Consider the following 25,101-nt stretch of genomic DNA (forward strand, 5'->3'; position numbering starts at 1 on the left):
ATATGCTGTAACATAATACTGGTGACACAAGAATATTTATCTATTTTTTTCCCCCTTGTCGTAAACCGCTGAGAGGAAGGAAATGCTTAAATGTAAATGGAAGAAATAATCTATGCAATGATTTAAATGGACGACAGTATTCCTGGATGTAAAAATGTAAGCAGTACGGGAAAAGGGATAAACACACCCCGTGGTGTTGTTAATCACGGTGCCGGTCATCAGTGTGAAATGCACTTTCAACAAAAACACTGACATTCCTGTGCTGATCACACAATTATGTGGAGCTGATTAAGTCTAATTCAATGACTAATGAATGTTTAGCTACCTCCGGGCAGGGCTCTATAATCTGAGAGAAATGTGAAACATTCCTTTTGTTTGGTATCTGAATGCGTCGGCGAACTGCACCGCTGGGAAATATAAATTCAAAACGACGTAATGACAGGCTGTTGGAGAATTCCTCGGCCGTACAGAGAGGGGTATTGTTTTAGGGAGGCCTTAAGTTAACATTTGTTATTCTCCAGCTTTCTTTGCTGACTTAAATGTGCAGTATTCAGCAACACAAAGGACCATATGAGTGAAATATTGCCTGTTTGTCCAGATGCATTCCAGGCACCTGGTGAAGCACAAACACACACACTCACTGTAGAAGAATGTGTCCGCCGAACATTGTATAAAACTGAAACTGCCGCTGTATCTCCCACTCAAATACCCTCACTCCCTCACACTTACAGAACTTTAGTGGCCTGGAAACACGCCAGCGAGGCCTACTGTATTTCTCCACTGTGCTTACAAGACATGCTGAAGAGGGCCACGCTTTGTGGTTTAGTGACCTAAATTGCCCACACTGTCAAACCCAACACATTTCAACCCAGAGATGTAAAGAAATCCTCTCGCTTTCCATTCCCCCATAATGCACCCCAGTCTTGTCTTCACGTCTCAGCTCAGACACTTCTGTCTGTATCAGCGGCCCACGGCTCTGATTGACGGCCGCCCTTGGCTCCACAAAGTAAGAGATAAGCAGCCCCAGATGGGACAGGTCGGGTGTGTCTGCCCACATGATTTAGCCCTGAGTATGGGACAGTGGAGGGGACCAGTGCTGAGCCTGCACCCCCCCCTACCCCCACCCCCAACCCATGTCAAATACATACCACATGGGAGAGGTGTAGATCACCATTTGATCTGCCCTGTGGGGGGAATCAGGATATCCAGACGGGGCGGGTGCGTTTCTCTGTCCTCAGCCTCTGTATGACCCAGCTACTAGGGTCAGAGAGGCTTTATCCTGTGCAGTAGATAAAATATATGGCTGCTCATTATGCCACAGAAGAAAACTGATGGGCGCCTTTTCTATGACCCGGCTGACTGGTAAGGTTGGGAGGTTGCTTTACATCGTGCTGCAGTGAAACAGAGTAGGTTGAAAAATGACTACGTGGCACAGATGTTGAGTGATGGCCGAGTAACAGAGGCAGATGGTATCATGTAAGAATAAGTGTTTCTGTCTGACCTGGCTGAATGAGAGGTTAGGAGATCATGTCCATTATTTTGTAGTAAAATATAATGGATAACAAGTCAGTGTCTGTGTTGACTGAGAAAACAAGACTGGAGTGGAATTTGATCCTAAACAGTTCAGGCTACCAGGGTGTTAAGAAGTTCAGTTTTTGACCAGCTTCTACAAAATCATCTACATTTTATAATTACAAGTAAATAAATATATTATACAAGCCTTGAAGATAAGACACATTATTTGAGCCATTTTAATCCAACTTTAATACCTCTGTAATACTCCAGAAATGTTTACGAAGCCTACTTTCAGGTGGGAGGAGAACCAAAAAAAAAAGCTTATTCAAGCAGAAGTACAGCCTCTTGCCAAAGCTGAAGTCAAGCAGAAATGAAGATAATTGGCATAAAAGTTTATAGGAGACATTAATTAGTGTTTTAACAAGACTAAAGGTCAAAACACACCGCTGCCGAACGAACACAGTTGGTCAAAACAGCTACTACCCCTGAAAAAACACTTTTTTAAAGAGAAAAGTCTGTTTTGAATTTTCCATTCAATCTTCCTCTCCTCACTTCTTGTGCTCTCTCGTGTGTGTACAAGTGATGAGGAGAGACTACGTGGTCAGGTTGAGAAATAAAAAGACCTGCAATTGTGTTATTACAAAGACAGTGCCATAAAAGATATTGCCTGGTGAACCAGAGCTCTGGACATTGGCTCTTCAGGTGAAAAATCAAGTTAAAATTAATGTCCACACATGATTTTAAGTTCTGAACATTGTCCCACTCTGTGTATGGTCCTGGTGCTGTTGGCGTGCTGCAGCGTGACGCTTCCTGTTGGTACCAGGGGCGTCACTTGACGCGTCACTTGTGTGCTGCAGCGCTGCCAACATCCACGCTAGCAGCTCTGTCACTGCTCTAGATACAGCAGTGTTTTGAGCTACATGCTAACATGCAGATGTTTAGCGGGTATAATGTTATAAACTTCATCATTTTAGTTTAGCATGTTAGCATTCAAACTTTTCAAATTGGCACTAATACAAAGTCCAGCTAGATGGGAATGTCATTTATTTTGCAGGTATTTGTTCCCAAACCAATGAAAATGTCGACCTGATGATGTTGCCACATAAAGGTCAAGGGACAGATGTTGCCATCTTAACAGCCTGTTGCTAGTTTTGGTTAAAAAAGGAGTTTGTCAGATTTGTCATAAATGGAAATTTAGAAAAGATTGTTTTGACTTGAAAATATCTGTTAAGTATTAATAAATCAATACTTAACAGATTAAATTATGGTTATCAAAACCATAAATTACAGCAACATAAGAAATTGTATTTCATTACTACCAGCCTCTGACCGTATGTGATGTTATTCTTTTGAATCTGGGTCAGAGTCTCCCAGGATTTTCATTATCGAAACCTTTAATCCGGAATTTTAGATGCTTACAGGCAACATTAAATCATAACCTCGGTCAAATGATTTTGAAACTACTAATTTGTTCACTGGAAAGAGCTTTGAAAGGTGCATTTGTCAGTTAATTATCAGCTCAGCTTTGATAGTCTCTGTGTTGTATGCTGCACGCAGTTTGTGTCCAAGCTATCAAATGCCCTTCCTTTCACATGATCAGCTCTTTTGTGGTCTCTCTCAGTGCCTCGGCCATTCGCACACGCTCAGTTTCACCGCACACGCTTGGTGTCTGTACGCGCCCACTGGCTCTGAATACAATAAAGGCCGAGGTATCCCTGGTATTTGTCAAGCCCCCGCAGCAGCTCCCTCTTTGACACATGGTGGAGTTTCTGAGGAACAGGCCATTATTACAGGCCTCCACACAATCCTTCCTGAGCTAATGTCTGTGTTTGAGTTGAGAAATGTGGAGTGCTGCGTGTGGCATGTATTGATGTTACATAAAGTGAAGGGTCATTTTGTGAAGTTGAGCAGAGGCTGAGAGGAAATGTCAGTGGACTTCATTTAGTCAGAGTTACTGAAGAAGTGTCAAGTTAAAATACCTGCAGTGTTTTTCTCGTCTGCTGACAGGTTCGGACAGGTCGCCACCGTACTGCCACTCTCAGCTTTTAAACCACAGTTTCAGCTTTATGTAACAGTCAGGGCACATGGTAGTTGTGAAGTTGTTGTGAACACACCTTTGCCAGGCTTAATCTACCCTCTATCCTTTAAATAAATACTGTTTTGATTTTCTAGAAATAAAGCCAACATGGAAATGTTAAAAACTGCAGTTCCTTAAATGGCCACAACAGTCTGGCTCCAAAAGCGAGTCAATCCCCATAGACTGTTAAAATGGCCAACTTTATAGCAGAAATAAACATGTTTACAGCCTGGTTAAAACCGGCTCTCTAATTTTCTCCCTCATGACAACTGTACAGGGGTGAATATATATATATATATATATATATATATATGTATATGAGCACCACAATGGCAGGCGGACAAAATTAGCAACTAGCTGGAGAATGTAGTGGAGCATTTAGCAGCTAAAGAGCCAGATATTTCCAACTAGAGTTGGTGGAAACCAAAGCAGAACTAAAAGGAGAGTGAGCAATTATTTGCTAACAAATTAGCCACTTAGCCACAACTTTATCAGATGTTAATGCTTAACATGTTACTGCTTGCCCATAAGTGGCTTAATGTAGTTTAATTCAGTGGCGTGGCCAGTTACTATAGTTCTGAAAATGAAAGAGAAATTTTACAGTCTATGGTAAGCAAAGGTGTGTATAATAAAAGAGTTAAAGCTCCATATTATACAAAGGTAGATGTCCATGTGTTGTTTGATTATAAAGCAGGTCTAGGTTTTATATTAATACTGTGAAAGTATCAAAGCGCTCAGTCCACAGAGAAATGCACACAGCCTGTATTCAGACACTGAACCTTAAAACCAGCTGTCAGGACCTCTGTAACTTTGTGATGTCACAACAAAGCAGGCACCACTCTCAGCCATGCCCCAAGCCCCGCCCACCTGGACCCACCATCCAATAGGATTTGTAGTGTTTACCTGAAATATGTTATATATTTTATCGACTGGCTCACCAACCTGTTGTTACTAGAACTCCAAGGAGAAGCCTGAGAGAGGAGATGTAAAACTACATTGAGGATCAAAAACTTATAGTTCAACACTTTAAATGAAATACTGGAAAAGTGTCAAATATGGGTCCTTTAATATTATACAGTTTTCAGGCACTTAATGCGGCCATGAGGCACATTGTCAATTACCAGAAGACCTTATTCAATACTTTCTGGAAAAAAGAAAAGCAAAAGATTAATTGAATCCATTAAGTAAGAACAGGAGTTACACGCCGAGTTACATTCACTGTTTATAAGAATGAAATTCTCAAATTAAAACTGTTGAGATAAAAAATAGAGCAGATGGTGTCTGGCTATCTTTAAAAAATCCTGGCTCAAAATTTAACCATGCCTTTCTGCCTTTCCGTGCTCAGCACTGTTTTGGAACCAATCATATGCTTTACTGTGGGATGGGTGCCATACGTGGAGCTGCCACTAAAATGAGCAACAATGCCCACGAAATCCTCAAGAATGCGTTTCTTATTTCAAATAACACAATTAAGCAATTTTATAAGAACTATGAATGCAATCAACTCAATCAAAGTGTTTCTGAGTCAGCAGCTGGAAGCCGCCAACGTTTTCTAATGAACTGAGCTTCTGGAGATAATCTGGCCAGATGTTACAAAGTACATTCGTGTTGCTGGAAACGAAACCACACATACTTGTATCTAAAGGGGATGAAAGGCAGCCAATACACACTCACTCTGATCATGTACAGTGATGCAAAACATTCCCAGAGGCCATAAATACTTATTATTATTACTGGCATTATTTATCATTTCTACTGATGCTTCCAGTAGCAACAGTGTGTGTGTGTGTGTGTGTGTGTGTGTGTGTGTGTGCGTGTGTGTGTGTGTTTTATGGGCACAAGAAAGCTTGAAGTGTCAGCTACAAACTTTGTTTTCAACAACCGTGGAATGTTATTTACTGAACAAACAGATATGACTTTCATAAACCAAACTCAAGCGACACATGGATTCCCAGTGGACGTCCAAGTGGGCATGAAGAAAAACAGGAAGTAATCATTCAATCAGATTAGATTTAACCTCACAACGATAGGTTTCTGTGGAGGTCAACCTCCTTCCCAAAGTTGTCGTCTGTAATTAAGAAATGCTGAATAATTTTCCTCTTCATAAGAGACACCGCTGGAAACGTCACTGGTTGTTGCTCCATAATTGCATCCAAACATCAGTTTACTCACATTATCTCCACACATGAAAAGTCATTATATAACCACTGCTCTGTACATACTCCAAATTCCAGCATGGTGGAGCAAGTTCCACAGCCTTTAACATGTTTCTAACAAGAAACAGACTCTGCTAGGGGCCAAGGAATCAATCAAAGATCTGCTAAGGACACTGTATGTACAGTACACTGTGTCCCTAAAGATATCTACAGATCTCCACCAGCACTGGCGCTGGTGCTAATATTCTCCTCTTGGCCACTGATGTGAACACGGCTCAGGTTCAGGCCTCCCGCTGAACTCAGCTTGACTCTCGCTCCGCTCACCCATCTATGATATGGGCGAGGGCAGCCTGCCAATTCTCATGCACGTAATAGTGCTTTGGTTGTGGATGGAGCAGGATGTAGGCTGGTGGAAATGGACAACCACAAGCTGATTGCGAGAGGGTGGCCTGTGGCACCACTACTGGAATTCCAGTGGGAAGACTCACTCTTTACCAAGTGGTGTATCGCTTGCTCTCTTTCCAAGGATGTGAGCCAGACATGGACACACGAGTGTGGATGTGGTCAGATAGTCTAATTGTAGAAGAGAGTTTGTCTCTGTAAGATTAAGGAAAAAATCTCCCCTTGGATACTCTTACACTGTCATCAGTCTGAGATGTTTAATGCTTTCAGTTATTTTGTGATGCAGTGTTACATTAACTAAAATTTACTTGTGCATTTTCCCTCAATGTTTGTACTGTTTCCATCTCCCAGAGAACACGTCTCAATTTGCTGCAATCAGCTGTGGTTTTTTCATGGACATCACGTCAGCGTAGACAGGCACAACAGTAATAATTGGAGGTAATAACATTAATGAGTGAGTATTGGCAAGTTTTTTTCCATTAGCAAAATGAAAGAGTCGTGCTCCTTATCAAAAATGCAGCATGACTGAAGCTGCACTGTATTATGGTCTGTTCAGGCCGTCAGTGGTGATGTTGGTATCTGTGCCATATTTGTGATGATTTCTCACAGTTTGACTCTTTCAAACTTTTTCACGTCAAGGATCCTACACTGACACAAATTACATTTTTGCTTTTAGAAGTGTTGGAAACCCATGACCAAAACAGTCACACATTCTATCATTGTATAACCTATGGAAAGAATTACAGTAAAAAAAATGATTGCCTTTTGCTGAGAACCCCCTCAAGGACCCACCGGGGTCCCTGGGCTCCACTTTTAAAACCACTGGTTTAAAGTAATATTGATTTGAGGGTCACTAAAGGACAGTGAAACAATCTGTTAACACAAAATTGACCTTTTTAAGATGTTATGACAAATGTGTTAGCAAACAGGTGTCTAAATACTCACAGAGCAACATTAAAATTGATTTGTCATGTTTCTGGTCTCCTGATGAAAATAAGTGCGATATTTATTCTCCTAGTACATCTGGTCTTCATCAGCTCATTTCTTGATCTTTAGCTACTTAAGATCTTTGTTCACCAGCTAGCTTCAAACATTTTCATTGTGCCTTTTGTTGCTGGGTAGGTAATGTGCAATGGTTTAAAAACTGGTAAAAAAAAAAAAGCTTGCTGCATTAAAGCTGAAAGCGATAAAACCAAAACAACAAGCTTTGTAGGGCTGAAGTGACAAATGTCTGATTGTTGTTCAGAATGAGCAACCTCTTCAAATCACTTAACATACAAATATTAACTAGTGCAGCTTTAAACTGGCAAATGATGTTGCCCAGAAAGAAGCGCTTGCTCAACTAAACCTGATATTTCTGACCGATTTTGGGGTGGCTCAATACCCGGCTCCTCCAGTCTGCATGTTAGAGTGTCCCTGGGCAAGATACTGAATCCCCAATTGCCTCTGATGGCTGTTCCCTTTGTGCATGGGTGTGATGTATATATGTGTCAGGGAATGGGTGAGTGTTGAAAGTATTGTCAAGCGCTTTGAGTGGTCGCTAAAAGCATGGAAGTGCAGTCCAGTTACCATTAAAAAAAACAACATAATCTCTGTTTTTGCTGGAAACACATCGACAGCATATCTTAATGTAACATCGTGTCATCTACATCGTAAAAAGCAGCAATTAATTATCATTGTTGAAGTGTTTTAGATTTCTGAGTTTTTCCTTTAAAGGCTTAAAACTCACTGGAAGTTAAAAAAAACTAAAACCCATGTAAAAGAGATTACTGACGACCATACCTGCACTGTAGGTTGCATAGCAAACAATTTTAAACCGTAACCTCTTGCTGTCCTCGCTATTGAACTCCACCTTTCACCTTTTGCCAAGTTTGTTCAGTTGCTTAAATAGACACAAAAGCCGAGGTGCTACCTCTGGTGTGTGTGGTCTGCTGTAATTCGGGATGGTGCATCGCCCACGCGCACACACAGAAAAACATTTTGGGATACGGCCACAGAGCAAGACAGTGTTTAGACTACCCACAATCCCCTCCTCCCCCTCCGCTCGGGCTGCACACCTCCCGCACTCAGAACATTGGCCGGTGCCCTCAATGTCGGGTTCCTCCCTGTGTGCTGCCTGTGGGGCTGAGAACATTGTGAAATGTTCACTGTCAGGATGAAAATGAATGTGCACATGAGGACCTGCAGTGAAATGGTGCAACCCCGAGAGAAAGCTCTGATAAGAATGTGAATGGAGCAGCTGTAGACGAGGCTGTCAACATGCGGCGTCAAGTCTCCAGCGGTTTACAATGTATATTGAATCTATGTGCTGCACATTTTGTTCATTACAGTGTTATTAAAAGCTGTGAAAAATGTCGACAAACGCCACAGAAACCCTCTCCAGAGAGTCGCACAGAGGAATGTCCCTATGCATCTTTATTATTCTTGACTTGTTCCCTTTGGAAACTCACCTCCTCCGTGCCCTCTTTACATTTCATCATTAAAAGCAGAACTCAACTTGGCCCAGAAAAAAAATGGCTGATACAGTGTTCATCTCTCATGGCTGCAATTATTATTGCATCAACAATATATTTTTCCATATCGTCTGTCTGTGTTGGTCACATGATAGATGGATTACAGGACACAAAGACTGGGCAGACATCCACCACACTATTACCACTTTCAAATGAAAAGCCAGAAGTTAAAGCAGCAGCCTTTTTTTTTTTAAAGACAGTATATAGTAGTGCTTTATGTAAGCGTATGATATTCCTCATCTCAGTCACTCTGCCTCCTGTAGACACCAAGTGATAATGATGTATAGCTTACTTCATAATGGGTGTGAACACATGAGTCGTAGCAGCTGGAGGAGGAAAGGTGGAGTGTGTCAGCCAAGTGAGGTGTTAACATGAGATTAAAATGAAATCTGTGAGAAAGGCAGAAGTCATCAACCACACTCATTGTAGATGCGTGCTGCACCTCCAGAGTTGCAGTAAATATACAGTATGCTTGGGGCTGAGTTAGCCTCTTTAATTCTTGTTTTTGTTTTCCAGTTGATTTACTTCAGTAGGCAAGGAGAGGCATGTTTATCTGACCTGAGATCAGTGTGTGCCGTGTCAGTTGGAGAAAAGTGACCTCAGTGGAAAAGCTCAGACGGGACACCCAAACACTTTAGAGAAACCTCACTCAGAAAGCTCTCCTTGTGTACAGGGCGAAGACATGGGGCCACTGCAGACCAACACAAATTAGTCCTGAACTGGAATAAAAAATAAGACTAATTCCTCCCAAAACACAACCCAAACACACAACGTGTGATGGAAAACAAAAACAGGATGACAAGCATAATCCTGGCAAACACTCATCCAACAACACTTATTCAGTGTGTTCAACAGAATACAGCACACAGTACAGGTTTATGCTGCTGCCTTCAGTTTGGTGACAGAATATTTGAGAATAGTGGAGCAGAAATGCTCCATGCTTGATTCTTGGAGGCAGTTTGCAGGAGCTAACAACTCATTGCCAAATACATACTGTAACATTAGTTTCCTATTATCTGCATGTTTGACAGTAATTTTATTATAATACATCCAGTCCTAACTAATTCAAGTAACATTGGACATTGGAGCTCTAGTAACAACAGGTGAGTGAGCCAATGAGAAGAGAGGAGGCTCCGAGCTTCTCCTCTGATTGACTGACTGTTTTCTGAGTGATCCAATAAAAATATAGCAGATTTCAGATAAACATTCAGCGAAACCAAATCCTGCACAGTTGAATGGTGGGTCCGAGCGGTGACTGCTTTGTTGTGACATCACAAAGTTACAGAAGTCCTGACGGCTGGTTTTAAGGCTCAGTTTCTGAATACAGGCTGTGTGCATTTCTCTGTGGACTGAGGCTTTGATACTTTCACAGTATTTATGTAAAACCTAGACCTGCTTTATATTCAAAAAACACATGGACATCTACCTTTATACTATATGGACCTTTAATGTTTTAATGTACAGTACGTCCTCTTGTATAACAATGCTCTGCATGACTACATTAGGCATAGTGACCAGTGGATGTTATTATTATATTATTGCATCAATGTTTTGCTTCTTTCTGTGGTGCATGACCTATGCTCTATCTTAACAGAGCTGATTTTGTTGTTGTTGTTGTCACTTCAGTGTCTAATGTCACTGTCCTGTGTTTGTATTCATGAACCTGTTACCACTTTTTCAAAGCAGACATTCCGACCTGTCATAGAGGAAAAGCACATGTACGAATAAGAAAAATAAATGATGATGGTAGAATTCCATTTAGTTGCTTTAGTTTCAAGGTCCTGTCATAGCTCATGGGGACACTGACAGAGACATTGTCAGTCCTGGAAAAACCTGGAAAAGAGCCGACCGGTTTTCCAGTCATTGCAAACACTTGGAAAATGAGAGAAAAAGTAAAATGTCCCAGAAAAATTATTTCAACATTCTCCTATTTTCAGACAAAGTTGTGTTCAGGATCATGTTGACGTATTTTGAATAGGCTTCTACAGGTTTTGTTTGGCACGCAGCCCGAGGTCACATCACAATTGCATGTTACATTATCCTTTAAATGTATGTGAGCCACTGTTGACTGCTAACTGTGGTAGTTTTTATTAGGTTTATAGATTAACGTATTCTTCCCAACTGTTGAATAATGGGTTAGCATCTTTGATTCAGTAGCTTGTTAGCTTATTTTGTCTGCAGCTAAAGGTTTAAGGTTTGGGATTCAACTCTGGCGGAGCAAAGGTTTCAAATGTATGTGGGTTCATCGCTGAGAGTTGGATAATAATAAATGGGAAGATGGAATGACGACAATAATGATAAGTTTTATTTACATATACAGACCAGCAAGTTCTATGTACATCATTTGTCATAATCAAATCAATTTGTCATAATTTCATGATTAATTAAACATGTAAGAAATTATTTCATAATTAAGCCAAGTATAGACTGCACTTATTTGAAAACAGACTTCCACTGAGAGAAACATATTGATGGTGTGATTCCTGTCTGTCATATGAGCTAGTTCTTCACTGAAAATATGCTGGAAAATGATCTGGAACCTGGAATAAGGGGGGGAACCCTGATTGTTTGATATTATTAGTTACTGTGCTTTTCCTACTATGACAATATGAAATGTCTGCTTTGAAGTAGGCCTATTAGTTTGAGAATATCTTGCCAAAGGACTTCAGTTGAAAAGGAAACAGCTGGCTTACAGTGGCATGTTTACAGATATGCTGATTAATGTGCTTTGTCTTTTTAAATAAGTAAATTAAATGATTTATTAGCCTTTTATAAAGTCATTATCTACAACTTATAAAATCCCTTTATACTTGTTATGCCTGATTAGGACACTGCCAGATTTTCTACAGAAGTTATCACTGACTTTAATTTCCCATCCCTCTACTACTCAGCAATTTATCTTGTGGGGAGAATTACTTACAGTTTCCTTTTAGAGCAGTAGCTCTGGATTTTCCAAGGTTTAATGGTCTTCTTAAATGAGAAGACAGTGTTGTGTGTTCTACTTAAAGCTCATGTGCCGGCCACATGGACGCCGCGATGACATCATCCCCGGGGCGACACGACAACACTGCGCTAAAAGGGCTTCATTCACAACTGCTGTTTAACTGGTGCTAAATAACGCCTGTGTGAGTTAAATAGAAGGTGTCTCACCAACTGTAAGCCATCCACAAACAGACACAACCACGCATTCATTTCAGTGTAAGACTTAGCAAAGCGTTATACACGGGTGGTTATTACAGTACTGCATCCATCACATGGAACAGGGTGAAGCAGGGAGAGGTGGATTAAGGAGAATGAGGGAGGAGGAGTGACAGTTTGTGGTGTTTGCAGAGGGATGTGCTGCTTCATGCGCTGGACAAGGCAGGATTATTGTTAAAGTACTGCTACGGCTTGTAAGGACATGCATTCACTCCTTTTCTTAACCACACACACACACACACACACACACACACACACACACACAGACTCAATGATTGAGCCACAAGCGCCCCTCCCCCCACATTTATCTTTTTTCCCCCTTTTGTAATACACTGTATGTGCAGAAACACACACCTCTCCTCTGCTTTTCTGCTTTCCCCAACCTCTTGAGTAGGGGGGGGACTACACAGCAAGTGTGACATCACCTCTGAGCTCCATCGGTTACCAAGGTGATTTTTTCTTCTATACAGGAATAGAACTGGGAAGAAAAAGGGGGATGCACTGGCGAGGTTCGCCATGTCCTTGACTCTTGGGCATCGGGTTAGCACCCTTACACACACACACCCCCATGTCTCTGTCTGTGCATTTACATTATAGAGAGACTAATTTGGCTGCAGCTACCCACGTGCTGCACATTAGCCTGTTAGTAAATGTCCCCTGCATGTGCTGCAGTGCTGCAGTATTCTGCCGTAATTGGTCGATTTGCACAGTGTCGCCACAACCTCAGCCAAAAATAAAGTTAAATAGATTTGGCTGGATTGTGAAGTGATGTTTTCAGAGTTACAGTTTGGGATAATAATGGGAGGGTATGGGTGTGCACATGTGATAGACAGATAAGGACAGACTCAAAAGAGACACAGGGAGAGTCCAGTCAAGTGTCTGCCGGCTGCCGGCTGCATTTACAGAATAGCTCTTATCAGATGTGGGCAGTCGCAAAGTCAGACAGGGGAGGGAAAGAGTGCGCACGCACACACACACACACACACACACACACACACACACACACACGCACACACACACTCTGCATGTCATGAAGGATTGTTTTAGAGAGGAGAGTCCCATGAGGCATCTGACTGTCTGCCTCTGCACAGTGCTCATTTTTTCAGACCAGAGCTTGTGATCACTCATCACCGCAGCTCCACCAAGGAACAGGAAGCCAGGAGGATCCTCAAACACCACAGAGCTGCTTAAAAAATCTGAGCTCTGGGTAGGAGAGAGGACAGACATGCACAGGTGCTGCTAGAGAGAGAGAGAGAGAGAGGAGCAAGAACTAAGAGAGAGAGAGAGAGAGAAAGAGAGAGAGAGAGGAAGAAGAAGAAGGGGGAGTGAGGGGAGGTGTAGGAGGAGACTTGACTTGCTTCAGAGGGGAATAGGAGCCGGAGAGCAATTCCAAAACAGCTGTCCGGCAGACGTCCCAGTCGACAGAAGTGCAGCCTCGAGGCAGAGACAGGAGGCAGGGCAGTGTCAACAAGCCACAGGAGCAGCAGCACAGCAGCCACTGATCACACACACACACACACACACAGACACACACATCAACCTGGGGCTTCAGCAGTCAGGAGGAACACCAGGGCAATATACCTGGGAAGGATCAAGAGCTCCAGATCATCGGAGTATCTGAGGTGAGTGAGAGCGGGGAACATGTTTTATTTCATTCCCTTTTGCTACAGTGATCCGAATGAGCGGATGAGATAATGCTGCTGCAGTTTACCTGCTGCCATGTAAATGCTTTTTCATCAGCGTCTTTGCGAGTGTCTGGAAGAGAATGAGATATTGCTTAGTAACAGTGAAACGTGCGAAAGCGTGCATGGTAAGTTAAGCTTGTACAGTTGTACATTTGTCTGGCTCTCATACATGTAACACAAGAGCTGAACTGTTAGGAGCAACATGATATCCTGCCTGCTTTCCAAGAGAGACATTTTTAGTCCGGCTACACGCTTTAGGCATGTTCCTCTGAAATGCAGAGTTGGCTTTGCCTTTATCTCTCAAGGGGGGTGGGGTGGGGGGTGGGGGGGCTGGAGGAGGTTTCTTTATGGGTGAACTGGGAGGAAAGAACTATTTCTTTTCTGCCAGTATGTGTTGACATTCCCTTCATGTTTCATATGCTTTGATTCGGCTTCCTGCTCATCTCTGCCAAGGATAACTCTGGCAAGTGCCGGCCGTGCTTGCGGGTGGCACAAGGGGAGTAAGAAAGAAAGACAGAATAAATACTCCACCCTGCTACTCCACCACCAGGCCCCCGAAAGTAAGGCCTTTGCCTATAATTGAGGTTTTTTTTTTTTTTTATGTAACAAAAAAGCTCAGTCTATTCTTTAAGGCTGCCATTACCCTCTGTGGTATCCGCTTTTTATAACAGCCCCAAAAAGAGGGTCTTTCTGCTATTCAAAGACGTGACAGAAGTCAAGGCCACGGTTCGATGTTTGAGGAGCATTTGGAAACTTTCTATGAAGTTTGCCTGGAGGAATTTGTCGCCCACACGCTGATGATGTTGCACTGACCACAACTACTACACAAGTGCAGAATAGCGTGCTGTTTTTCAGCAGCACTGATGTCCCTGTCAGCACAGTAATCACATCACGGGGCGGATTATTTAAGGGATGCATGGTTTCTATTTTAAAGAATGGTGAAGTCATATACAGGTCATATTTTCAACAGCTGCTCTCGCTGTATGTCCCTCATCACCGGCTCTGGAGCAGTTGGGCTAATGCAGAGCTGTAGAGCATCATCACACCGGAGCGTTTTGTTTAGACTACACGAAGAATTCTGACCCAGTTATATTGCACGTGAGTTTCAGGTGTCCAGAAATACCCAGACAAATCACTAGTCATTAGTTTCATTAGCAGATGCCAACCCCACATTTATCTGTTCAAACTTTCATCACCTTGCATCTTGCCACCCCCCCCACCTCGCAAATAACCAACCCTCCGAGCACAAACTGATGAGGTACAGCTCCATTTTTAAAGAGGCTGGAGTGGCTCCAGATCACTTCACGCCCAGACTGATAGCTAGTTGCTGACCTGATGACACAGTGGTTTCATCCTGCAGCTCCCATTATGACCGGATGGCTGCTGCGTCAAGCATTTCTGAAAGGAAGGCGCCATCAGATCCTCACTTCCCCCAGAGGTGTAAATGAAACCTGCGACTGCATTCTGCAGTGGCGTCGGCGGGGGCAGTTGCAGCGCCAGGCTCGGGCCGCGCAACACGTGCCCGGCGCCACCTCTTTTTTGGAGCAATTCCAAAAAAGGAGGGTGCAAATCTAGCCTTGGCTTTGACATATACCAGAATACACCTGCTCGACTTTTAACAGCCTGCAGAGACACAGATGGATTCATCTGGGTTAGCAGGCCAGGAGGGTCCACATGCTGAGCTATTCTAATTGATTAATTTCCTCTTCAGCCAACACAAGATTATCTAGCATTGCTAAGACTCCAGAGATTCTCCACATACACTCAAATCAATGTCAATTCCTCCAATCTCGCATTAAATTAACCCTCAGCAGATCCCTGATCGACGGACATGAGGATATTGTTTTCCTCGCACTTTGCCGGTGGCCTCTGGAATTCCAGTCATATTTGCCATATAAGCCAAACTGAGCACCAGCAGGATGGCTGCATGAAAGTCAGACCTTCAGGCTTTCACCACACCAGCTGACTCCTCATGGGCCACAAGTGTTGACCTTGGCTAGGATGCACAGCAGATGTCCCCCTGTGAGAGTTGAAAGACTTGGATTGCTCATCTGCTGGAGAATTTCCTATAAGTTCTGTCCATGCTATTGATTTCAACCAGAATTATCATCTCTTATAATGCAGGGGTTGTGTATTTTCTCATACCACTGGAGAGCAGAGACCAGGCAGATATTATAATGTCATTAGTGTGGGCCAATAATCAATAGGTATGTTTGATAGGGAGTGTGTCAGCAGCAGTGACCTTCTATTCTTAGGAGCAGTGAAACAAAAGTTGATACAGATATAGATATGTGCGCTCTGAGCCCACAGGAAGCAGCTTTTGGCTTGGTGATGCATTTGTTTCACTTCCTATCCAAGCCCAGTTTCCCACTGCAGTGAAGCATCAGCTGTCAAGGTCAGAAAGGATTGAGGAGCAGCGGTGAACGGGAGAGAAGCAAAAAAAAAAAAGAAACAAGTGGGAGGAAAAGAAATGGAGGGAAAAAAAATAAGAGAAAAGCTCGAGCTAAACAAGTCAGGGATTTTGCTTTAACCCCCCCTCTCCCTTCATCAAACACTGCAGCACTCTTCATCGCCCCCCCCACCCCCCCACCCCCCCACCCCACTGTTAACAAACAAACACGCTCTCCTTCGCACACATGGCGTGCATTCAAAACTGCTATCTCTCACGAGCGCAGTCAGGCACCTCGCGCAAACACTCACACTGGCACTCGAATATACACAAGGACCCTTGGCGAGCGCTGTTGCCATTCACCGCACTCACACATGTTCTGCATCCCTCAGTGTTTGTCATGGCTATATATAGCTCCACAGAGCTTTCTGGGTGACAGGTTGTAATGGCATTTCCCTAAAGTGAGAAGATTTCGTCTCGTCATGTAGAGTTAAATCGGAGCTGCAGCTCTTTGTGAGGAAGATACTGATGCTCTGACACTTCTTCAGACTCCATGTTGGAAACGGGAGTCAGTGCGGTGGTTTCCAGTCTGTTATTTGGCCTCAAATACGCAGCAAGTGTCTCTCTGGCTCCACACTAATGTGCCTGCTGAATAAACATAGCCTACTTAAAGTGTCTCTGATAAGGCTGATGCAGTGCGTCTCTATGGGGTCGGTTGCAGCAGGAATGTGGATGTTTTCTCAGTGAAACCTTTTTTCTTTTTCTCTTTCTTTTTTTTGGGGGGGTGGGGGTGGGGGGGTAGACTTGACCGCCCAGGCACTTTTGTGTAGCAGTGCGCTCTGTCAGACGGTCACTGCTGACAGACCTCTCATAAGTAAATATGTCTATAAATGGGCAAGGTCTCTCCTCACTGTTGCTCTCTCCCACTCCCCCCACCCTCATCAGACACACACTGTCAACTCCCTGCCTCCACACAGTGTTTTTCCCCTTCTCTTTGGTTGCTATGTCATTTCAAATGATCAAACCCTCTTCCCTTTTCTTTTTTACATCCCACGTTAAAGCCGGCTGCCACCGTGGTGACATTCTTGGTTTGGTTAGTAATGGAAAAAGCGATCAGGCACCTTTGATCAAATTCAATACCGCTTTAATAATGTTTACCCATCCTGGTGTATTGTGTAACCTCTGCTGGTATCTCAGCACTTATTAAACTTGGAGCTGACCCTCTGCCCATCAAAGCCAAATCAATTCCCAATCTGCATCACCTTCTTTCTTAAGATCCACTTGCTCTGAAACCCCTCGCTCTATCTCCCTCACACAATCCCCCTAAACCCCTTAAACCCCTTTACTCCCCCTCCTCCCTGGCCCATCTCTCTCTATCTCTGTGCGTGTCTGAGCAGTAGCTCACTCCTAAAACAGGCTGCCCTGCTCTGATCCTACTAAAGTCCCCCTTTTGCTTCTCCTCTCCCAATCTGCCGTCCAGCTGTTCCACATTAGCACATCCAGGGATGCGGAGGCCAAAGGAGGCTCATGTGTGGAAATGTGAATAGGGCAGCAAAAAAGCCTTAGACCCAGGCCTCATCCTCCTCTGCTCTGGCTCCTAAACCCGCCAGATGCAAGGAAAGGATGAGGATGTTTTTTGTTTTTTTTTTTCTTGGAGGATCCAAAGTTTATTTCTGGGACTTGTTTTGGTGACCAGATTTCTTTCTCAGGAATCCAGGACAGGAGTTTTGTTCCAGTAGCAGCACTCCTCAAAGGAATCTTTCCAGAAATCTGTCAATGTTTTGCAATCAATGCTGACATATTCTTTATTTGTCTTTGATTTCAGGAAAGGGCCCATTTGACCGTTCTACACCGCTGGAATCCTGTTTCCTGATCGATGCTGCTATTGCTGAAATTATTTTTGGACTCCTGTTTGACCGGCGTGTTGCTGAGAATGTAACTGGAGTTTCGCCCCTGGGGAACTGTAACGTCCAGAACTTCTAGAGCGTTTCCGACCTTCCTATCCTGCGTATCTGAGCTCTCTGTCTGCAGTTACAGCCATGCCAGCGAAAGCACCCATATACCTGAAACCTACCAATAACAAGAAAGGGAAAAAATGTCGTCTCAGAGATATTTTGTCCCCAGACATGATCAGTCCACCATTGGGGGACTTTCGCCACACAATCCACATTGGCAGGGGCGGGGAGAGAGACGCCTTTGGAGATATGTCTTTCCTCCAGGGGAAGTACGAGCTCCTACCGGGGAAGGGAGACATCCACCCCCAGTACGGCATCCAAAGTGAGTTTCTGCGAGCCAACAGTACAGGTGATGCTTCCTTCGCCGAGACTCCCTCTCCAGTACTCAAGAATGCCATCTCCCTCCCGACTATCGGTGGCTGCCAGGCCCTCACCCTTCCCCTGATCTCCTCCACCGTGTTCTCCATGCCCCCAGAGCCGCTGGACGACATCATTGGGCCTACAGCTTCCATGAAACCTGACGGCACCGAGGAGGTAGAGATCCTGCAGATGGATGCTCTGTTGCGCTCTATGGATGTCTTCAGCAGCGAGCCCTCCTCCCCCTCCCTCCCAGATATCCAGTCCAAGCCTGATGTCCTCTTGGACCTGCTGGAAAACACAGATAAGTCCACCTCTAAGGCAATCGCCAAAGCTAACAAAATAAACAAGAGTGAAAGCAGATTTGACAAGCCATCACCCTACTGTATCAACGGCCACAGCAACAGCATCTACAAAGCTAACGGAAGCCTGAACAGCAACGCGAGCAGCGACAGCTTTGACAGCTTTAGCGGCAAAGGGGACTTCCAGAGCAAGATCTGCAACGGTAGCGCGAATCTCAACGGCAATGGCAACTGCAATGGTTACGGACACTTTGACAATGACATTACCCTGGGCTTCAAGCAGGAGCTCTCCAAGTGCAACGGAGAGTGGGTGGACAGAGACAGTGGGGTGGAGGAGGGCCGCATCTGTGATTTTGAGTTTGAGTTTTCCAAGGAGAAGAGCACATCGCAGGATTCCCTCACCCAGATCACGGGGTCATTCCTCTCCCTCGAACTTGATCTGGGCCCATCCATCCTGGACGATGTGCTCAACATAATGGATAAACCCGCAGCGAAGAGCAGGCCTTGAGCTGCGCCGAGGCCCCAGGAGGAGAAAGGGAATTTTTCAAACTATAGCCATGAGAGAGAAAGACTCACGAAGCAATCAAAATGGTGTCTGGATATATCATTAAGATGAAAATGAGCTACGGTAGACAGAGCTGCTTATGTTTTTATTGTCAAAACATATAACTATTCTAGCTTCTATGGAGTGTCGATTCTTCTTCTTCTTTTTTTTTTTTGTGTTTGCCATGCCAGCCGCATGTTTAGGATGCATGTGATAGTGAGTTACAGCTAAAACACAGCCATCGTGCCTTTGATTTTAAATGATAGATTTGTGTTATGTTGACTTCCACGGTATGATAACTTTGAGGTCCTTTGCTTTTTTTTTTTTTTACACTCTCAGACTCTCTATGAACATATATCGTTGTGTGACTTTAAGTGTGTTTAACAAAGCACTATTTTGTTTGTCACATAATTAATTTGCCACATTGACTATTTCAACCAACAGAACACTATGCATATTTGTGTTTTTAAGATTGTAACACAAATAAATTCATTTTGTCCGATTCTGGCCGATTTCTTGCGGGGAACGTTTGCACGCGCCAGAACTGAGAGACAATTTTCCCAATAAAATTATCAAACAAAATAAAGGCTGAAAATCAGAAAAGAGGGAAAAGACAAACAAGAAGGACACCAAGGAAAGAGAGAGCTACAGATTGACAGAAAGAAGGGTAGAATGGATTTATTTTCTCGCCTCTGACATTCCTCACATTCTGCTTCCCTGCCCTGCAGTGGGAGCACCGGTGGGCCTTCATCTGCCCAACCAGGCGCCTGCTCCATTTGTTTGCGTGTAGATAGGACAGGCAGAGGAGGAGGGGTGAGGGGGGGGTCTTTGAAATTCCCTGCATTCCAGCCACAGAGCACAAGTGTCCAGGACCAGACATAAATCAGCTGTTTCAAGAGAGGAAGGGAGGGCTTCGGTCTCAGAGCCACACTATCCATCAGCGGGAATGTATAGAGAGATGAGGCTATAAAACACGTGCCTACAGCCCGCAGGCAAACTTTGGTCAGTGCTGAGCGATAGATGAGTCCTCTGCTTCTGTCTGTTTACAGTACAGATATGTTGACCCAGCAGTGTTGAAGAAGCAGCCTGAATGATCAGGGCAATACACGCAGCCTCTTGAACTCAGCCACCTCTGATCCTCTGTCCCTATAGGCCCTTCAGTGTAGATACGTAGGGTAAGAGATGACAAGAGCCTACAGAGGTTTATTGCAGGCTTCCCCCAAACATCCACTTTGCCATGTTTGTGCAGAGAAAACAAGACAATCTTCGCTTTCATATGCAAATAATTATCTGGGTTCGATACCACTTCTGTCGTTGAGCGGGCCCATGTGTGGCGTACCTCTCCGAATCCCTCAAAGGCCCCAGAATGTCCGTAAACAACCGCAACTGGCCCAGCCGAGGCATCTGAAGCCGCTGGAAAACCAGATGTTAAGAGAAGACATGAAAATTTCCCCCCATGCAAGAAAACCCATGTCATGGCAGATACCTCAGCCATTTGGAAAATCCCAGCATTAGCGCTGAAGAGTTTGCATTTGCTGAGCCAAAGCATGCAACCTCTAAGCATGAGTAATGAAAACCTTTGCTGTCAAGGTAATTACTATACTTATATGTGCAATGCTACATCTCAATGACAGCCTTCATTTTGACAGGCGTGGACCCCAAGCAAACTCCCTTTGGTTTACAAAAGAAACTTGTGACCACAGCACTTTAGTAGGGTTGTGTAACATATCAGAAGTATTTCTGTAGAGATGCCAAAGCTCTTGGACACAAAATACCAGGAAATACCAGTGTTTTATGAAATCCAAAACAAGTATTTGACATATGTTATACCCTGAACACTGCTCTGTTCTGTTATTGAGCGCTTTACATGAAACAGAGTGAAGATTTTTGATTGTTTGATTGACCGGTCGACTTTGTGCCCTCATTTTAAAAAGATTACTCTTGCGTAAGATTGATGTTTCTACTTTTTCAATGACAAACATCTGTATTTGAATTGCTCAACCTGTGTGTTGGCTACCGGCAGACGAACAGTGTCTTGTCTTGTCTCTGGCTTCAGTTTACTCCGGGAGCCTGAGGACAGAAGAGAAACTACCAGAGACAGAAGGTAGAGCTGTTTCTCATTACCACAGGGCCAAGGTGGAAGTTTTGACCTGAAGAAACCTCGACTCCAACTGCCTCCGATATTCCATGTTAACACCACAAAGATGCTGCAACAGCAACACAATCAGATGACTCTCTGTGACGCCCACAGACTCAAGACAGAACAATATTTCACTTGTTTTGCTAGCAGGTCACAGCATAGCTTGGCTTGGCTTGGTGTTTTTTTCAGTTTGCTTGAATCCCTCTTAAGAAAAATACAATGAAAAATTTATTTTTTCAAACCTTTGTTAAAATAAAATTTTCTATACAGCCAAACTGGTGTTACAGGAAACAGGGGAGCAACTGCCAAATTGGTGACATTAGCCAAGAGAGGGAGGTGACACGGGTGTCGCCACTACCTGCTGCCTTGTTATTTCCAAACCAGTTGCTTTTTTGGCAAAAATAGAAAAAAAGCTAAAAAAAAAATTGTTGAATTCTATGTCTTTGACTTTATATAGTGGGTGGTGAAAAACATGAGAAAAAAATGAATAAAAACAACTTTTTAATCATGTTGGCACGTTCTGTTTTATACTAACCAGAAAATATAGCTACACATCTTGTGAGGCAAATTCTATCAGATAAAATATAAATTAGACAAAAGACAAAAAAGATGTTTCCTCAAAACATTGTCCCTATGTTACAAGGTAAATCATTCAAGAACATTTCATGAACGTTCCTCCAGCCCATCGGTGATCCAGGGGATCCAGCTACTCTGTTTCCTGGGCTAAGGTGAAGCTGTCAGTTCACAGATGAATAAGCTTTGGCCCAGAGGCCACCAGTGCCAAAGAAAGCACAGCTCAGACCCAGCAAAATTTTCCACCCAACCTCCATAACAGAGCTACATAATGTGCACACTGTCTCTCACAGAGACATGTTGGTGAAGGAGCTCCTCAGAGCCGGACTTGAGGCGGATGAGAGGGGAAACTTTAATAAGATGTTTCCCCCCCGCTCACCGGCCCTAGATGGAGACAGCAGAAGACGTGAGCGGCGGGATAATGCTCCTCTTGTCTTCACCTGCTGTAAATGTTCCGCAGCACGAAATGAACCCAAACTCAGATACAGTACTTTCCATCCAGCCAACAGGCCGGGCAGGAGGAAATATCTGAGGTATGAGCGCAGCGTTTCTCAGAAATGTTTTTGTTAAATATTTCTCTTGCTTGCTGGAGAGATATCATTCATTGTTGATACATACTGTACTTGCTCCAAAACTGAATGCCACGACTATGATAGTCGAGGCCTCGGTAGTAGAAGTTTCTTAAGAACATTTATTTTGGGATGCCGAACATGGAGCTTGGACTCAAGTGTTCTGCAGATCTGCTGATTTAGCAGCAGAGAGCTGCAGCTCCGTTTCAAAAGACAACAACAGCAGAGAGTAGAGAGAGCTTATTCTCAGGGCCGAATAAAAGGAGCCTGAGCAGGGGTTGATGCAGTGCAGATACAAGCAAGCTCACATGCAGCCCGCTCTGTCTGGCGGCGGATACCTCAGGCTCACTGCACTGTTGACTGTTGTTTGGCTGACAGTAACCATAGCGAGGTGAGTTTGTATCTTCAGCACGTGAGCTGAAAGGAGGGCAAAGAGAGAGAGGATGAGAGTGAAACAGAGCAGTGTCACCTCAGAGGCACCAGAATACCTCTGTGACAGAACGCAGGCCCAGTTAATGGTGGTGCCACGCTATGTAGAGCAAAACAAGAGCTACTGTACGCTCCATCATGTCCTTCATGTATCGCTAATGTGCATCATAATTTTGGGGTTATTTGCACTGGGCAGTAATCAGCATAATGCCTGGTCTTCAGAAAGTGCTCCTATACATGTAGAGCTACATTTATAGCTATTAAGTGCAATTTGAAAAGTTAATTACAATATTAGATGCTGATTATTTTTAATGTGTATACCTTATAAATTGGTATAATTTGGCGTTAAATATCACAGACCAGTTGGTGTTTGTGCTCAGTGTATCATTATAGTGTTGCATGATTTCTGAGTATGAGAGTTAAAACAGTTTTAATGCAGTTAATGTGGGAGTGAACAGTGGCTTAGTGTTCCTCTAAAGTGAGGATCCTTCAGGAGCGTTGCCAAGTTAGTGAGAAAGTAAAATGAAAACCCAAATCGAAAGCATGTCTGAGTAAATTTTGAAAGAATAACATAACCGTGTTATTACAAATTAAACTCCAGTTCAAAAACATTAAGACGCACCCTTGCACAATTCAATACACTCAGGGGTTTCGCTGCTACTGACTTACTTGGTCTGGTATGACCCGTAGCTCATGGTGACTAGTGTTAGCTAATGTGTTGAAAAAGTAAAGATAGACGCTGCCATGTACCTGACAGTAAGGTGTCCCTGCCTGTGCTTCTGGAACAATATGTTTTGGCATTTAACATTATTTAGTATGGCTGCCACAATAAAAACTGCGTCTCAATTCACATACTTCCATACTCACACTTGCTGTTTTGAGTGCATAGGCACCTTCACATTGACAAGTGTGACAACATGTAGTGCACCCAAAACAGTCAAAAAGTGTATAACGATGGACTCTACTCACCCTCAACGGTCACCATCTCGGCAACCTAGCGGCAACCACCATCGTATTTTCAAACTTATGAAAAGACAGAGGAAGGAGGACACTTCGTCTGCACCGATGGCGGCTTAATGTCCATGTCACATGACACAGGTGAGTAAAATGGACAATAAAATGTTCAAATTATCAAGTCAAGTGAGCAGCTGGTAGATGGGTAATAATCATGGTCACATGTTGCGATCGTCATTTCCCGTGAGTGCTCAAAGGCAGTGTTGGATTTGGAACTCTACCATGTCTGAATTCACACACTGCAGCAGTGAGTATACTGTGAACACAATGTACTACATGTGAGTTTACTGGCTTAAGTATCCAATTAGACACAGCAGTCATCTTAAATCGAGTCTCTTATTATCTTATTAATTAGGCCAATAGTTTATGATGGAATGGAAATCTGATACTAAAACCATTGAAGGTCTTGTTAAAAAAAATCAACTTGCAAGTAGATACATAAATAAATAAACATGTAACTTTATGTCACAACTGTTTTTTACTGCAGTCCTGCAATGTAAAGCCTATTTCAGTGCAGTGTATTTTGCAGATAGACTCTAGATACTGTACATTACTGTGTTAGGTTCAGCCTGCACTCGATGACATTCACTGTCCTCCTGTCAGCTTTATGATAAATACTGCAAGGGTGTCCTGAGACATCGGGGTTAGCACAAAGACTTCGCTCCTCATTTAAATCGGCTTAATTTACAACAACCCCTACACCGCAAACAATCCATGAATTATTCATATTTATTCACATTTGTTCCAGCCTCAGAAGAATGGGACCGTGACTGAGCCCAGTAGGATGGGTCAGTGATGTACGCTGTGTGTGTCTCAGCTCTCCTTCTAAGGCAGCACAAGGGAATGAAACCAAATTCAGAGATCATGTGAGTCTTTCTTAGATCACCCTTGTCTATATATTGTCTCTTTTCAAATTGGCATGCTCCCCCAATCCAGGGCAGCAACTGCTCTCCTTCAGCCAGAAATCTATATTCACCCATAGGAAGTATTTATATATTTGCTCTTTGCTTTACCCCATTTCCTCCAGACTACCCTCTGGGAATTCCTCTAATGCCACGCAGAGGGAAGGGTGTGAAAGGGGGAACAGGCTTAGGGGTATCTCCCCTTATAGATGTGGGTGACATCACTTACCCTGTTTTCCCCTCGCAGGTCAACAACATCTCTGTACCCAGTCACCTTCTGGGATCCAATAATGAGGCCAGGTCATAGAGTTGCCCTGGGAGTGCTGTTTATTGGCGGATGCACACCCGTGCTAAGAAAAGTTCCAAGGTTGTTAATAAGAA

The 25,101-nt window shown here is 43.6% G+C and overlaps 1 protein-coding gene across 1 annotated transcript; it reads left to right on the forward strand.

The window, feature by feature from the left end:
* Nucleotides 1–12,872: 12,872 nt before the first annotated feature.
* On the forward strand, nt 12,873–19,595 carry cdc42ep3 (CDC42 effector protein (Rho GTPase binding) 3). The gene is made up of 2 exons (XM_023425877.2): nt 12,873–13,483; nt 17,761–19,595. The coding sequence occupies exon 2, from the start codon at nt 17,975–17,977 to the stop codon at nt 19,055–19,057; it is 1,083 nt and encodes a 360-aa protein (XP_023281645.1). The 5' UTR covers nt 12,873–13,483; nt 17,761–17,974; the 3' UTR covers nt 19,058–19,595.
* The last annotated feature ends 5,506 nt before the right edge of the window (nt 19,596–25,101 follow it).

This window comes from Seriola lalandi, unplaced genomic scaffold (assembly GCF_002814215.2).
Source record: "Seriola lalandi dorsalis isolate HSWRI2012SDOR001 ecotype SW California unplaced genomic scaffold, Sedor1 jcf7180002054795, whole genome shotgun sequence".
Lineage (NCBI taxonomy): Eukaryota > Metazoa > Chordata > Actinopteri > Carangiformes > Carangidae > Seriola > Seriola lalandi.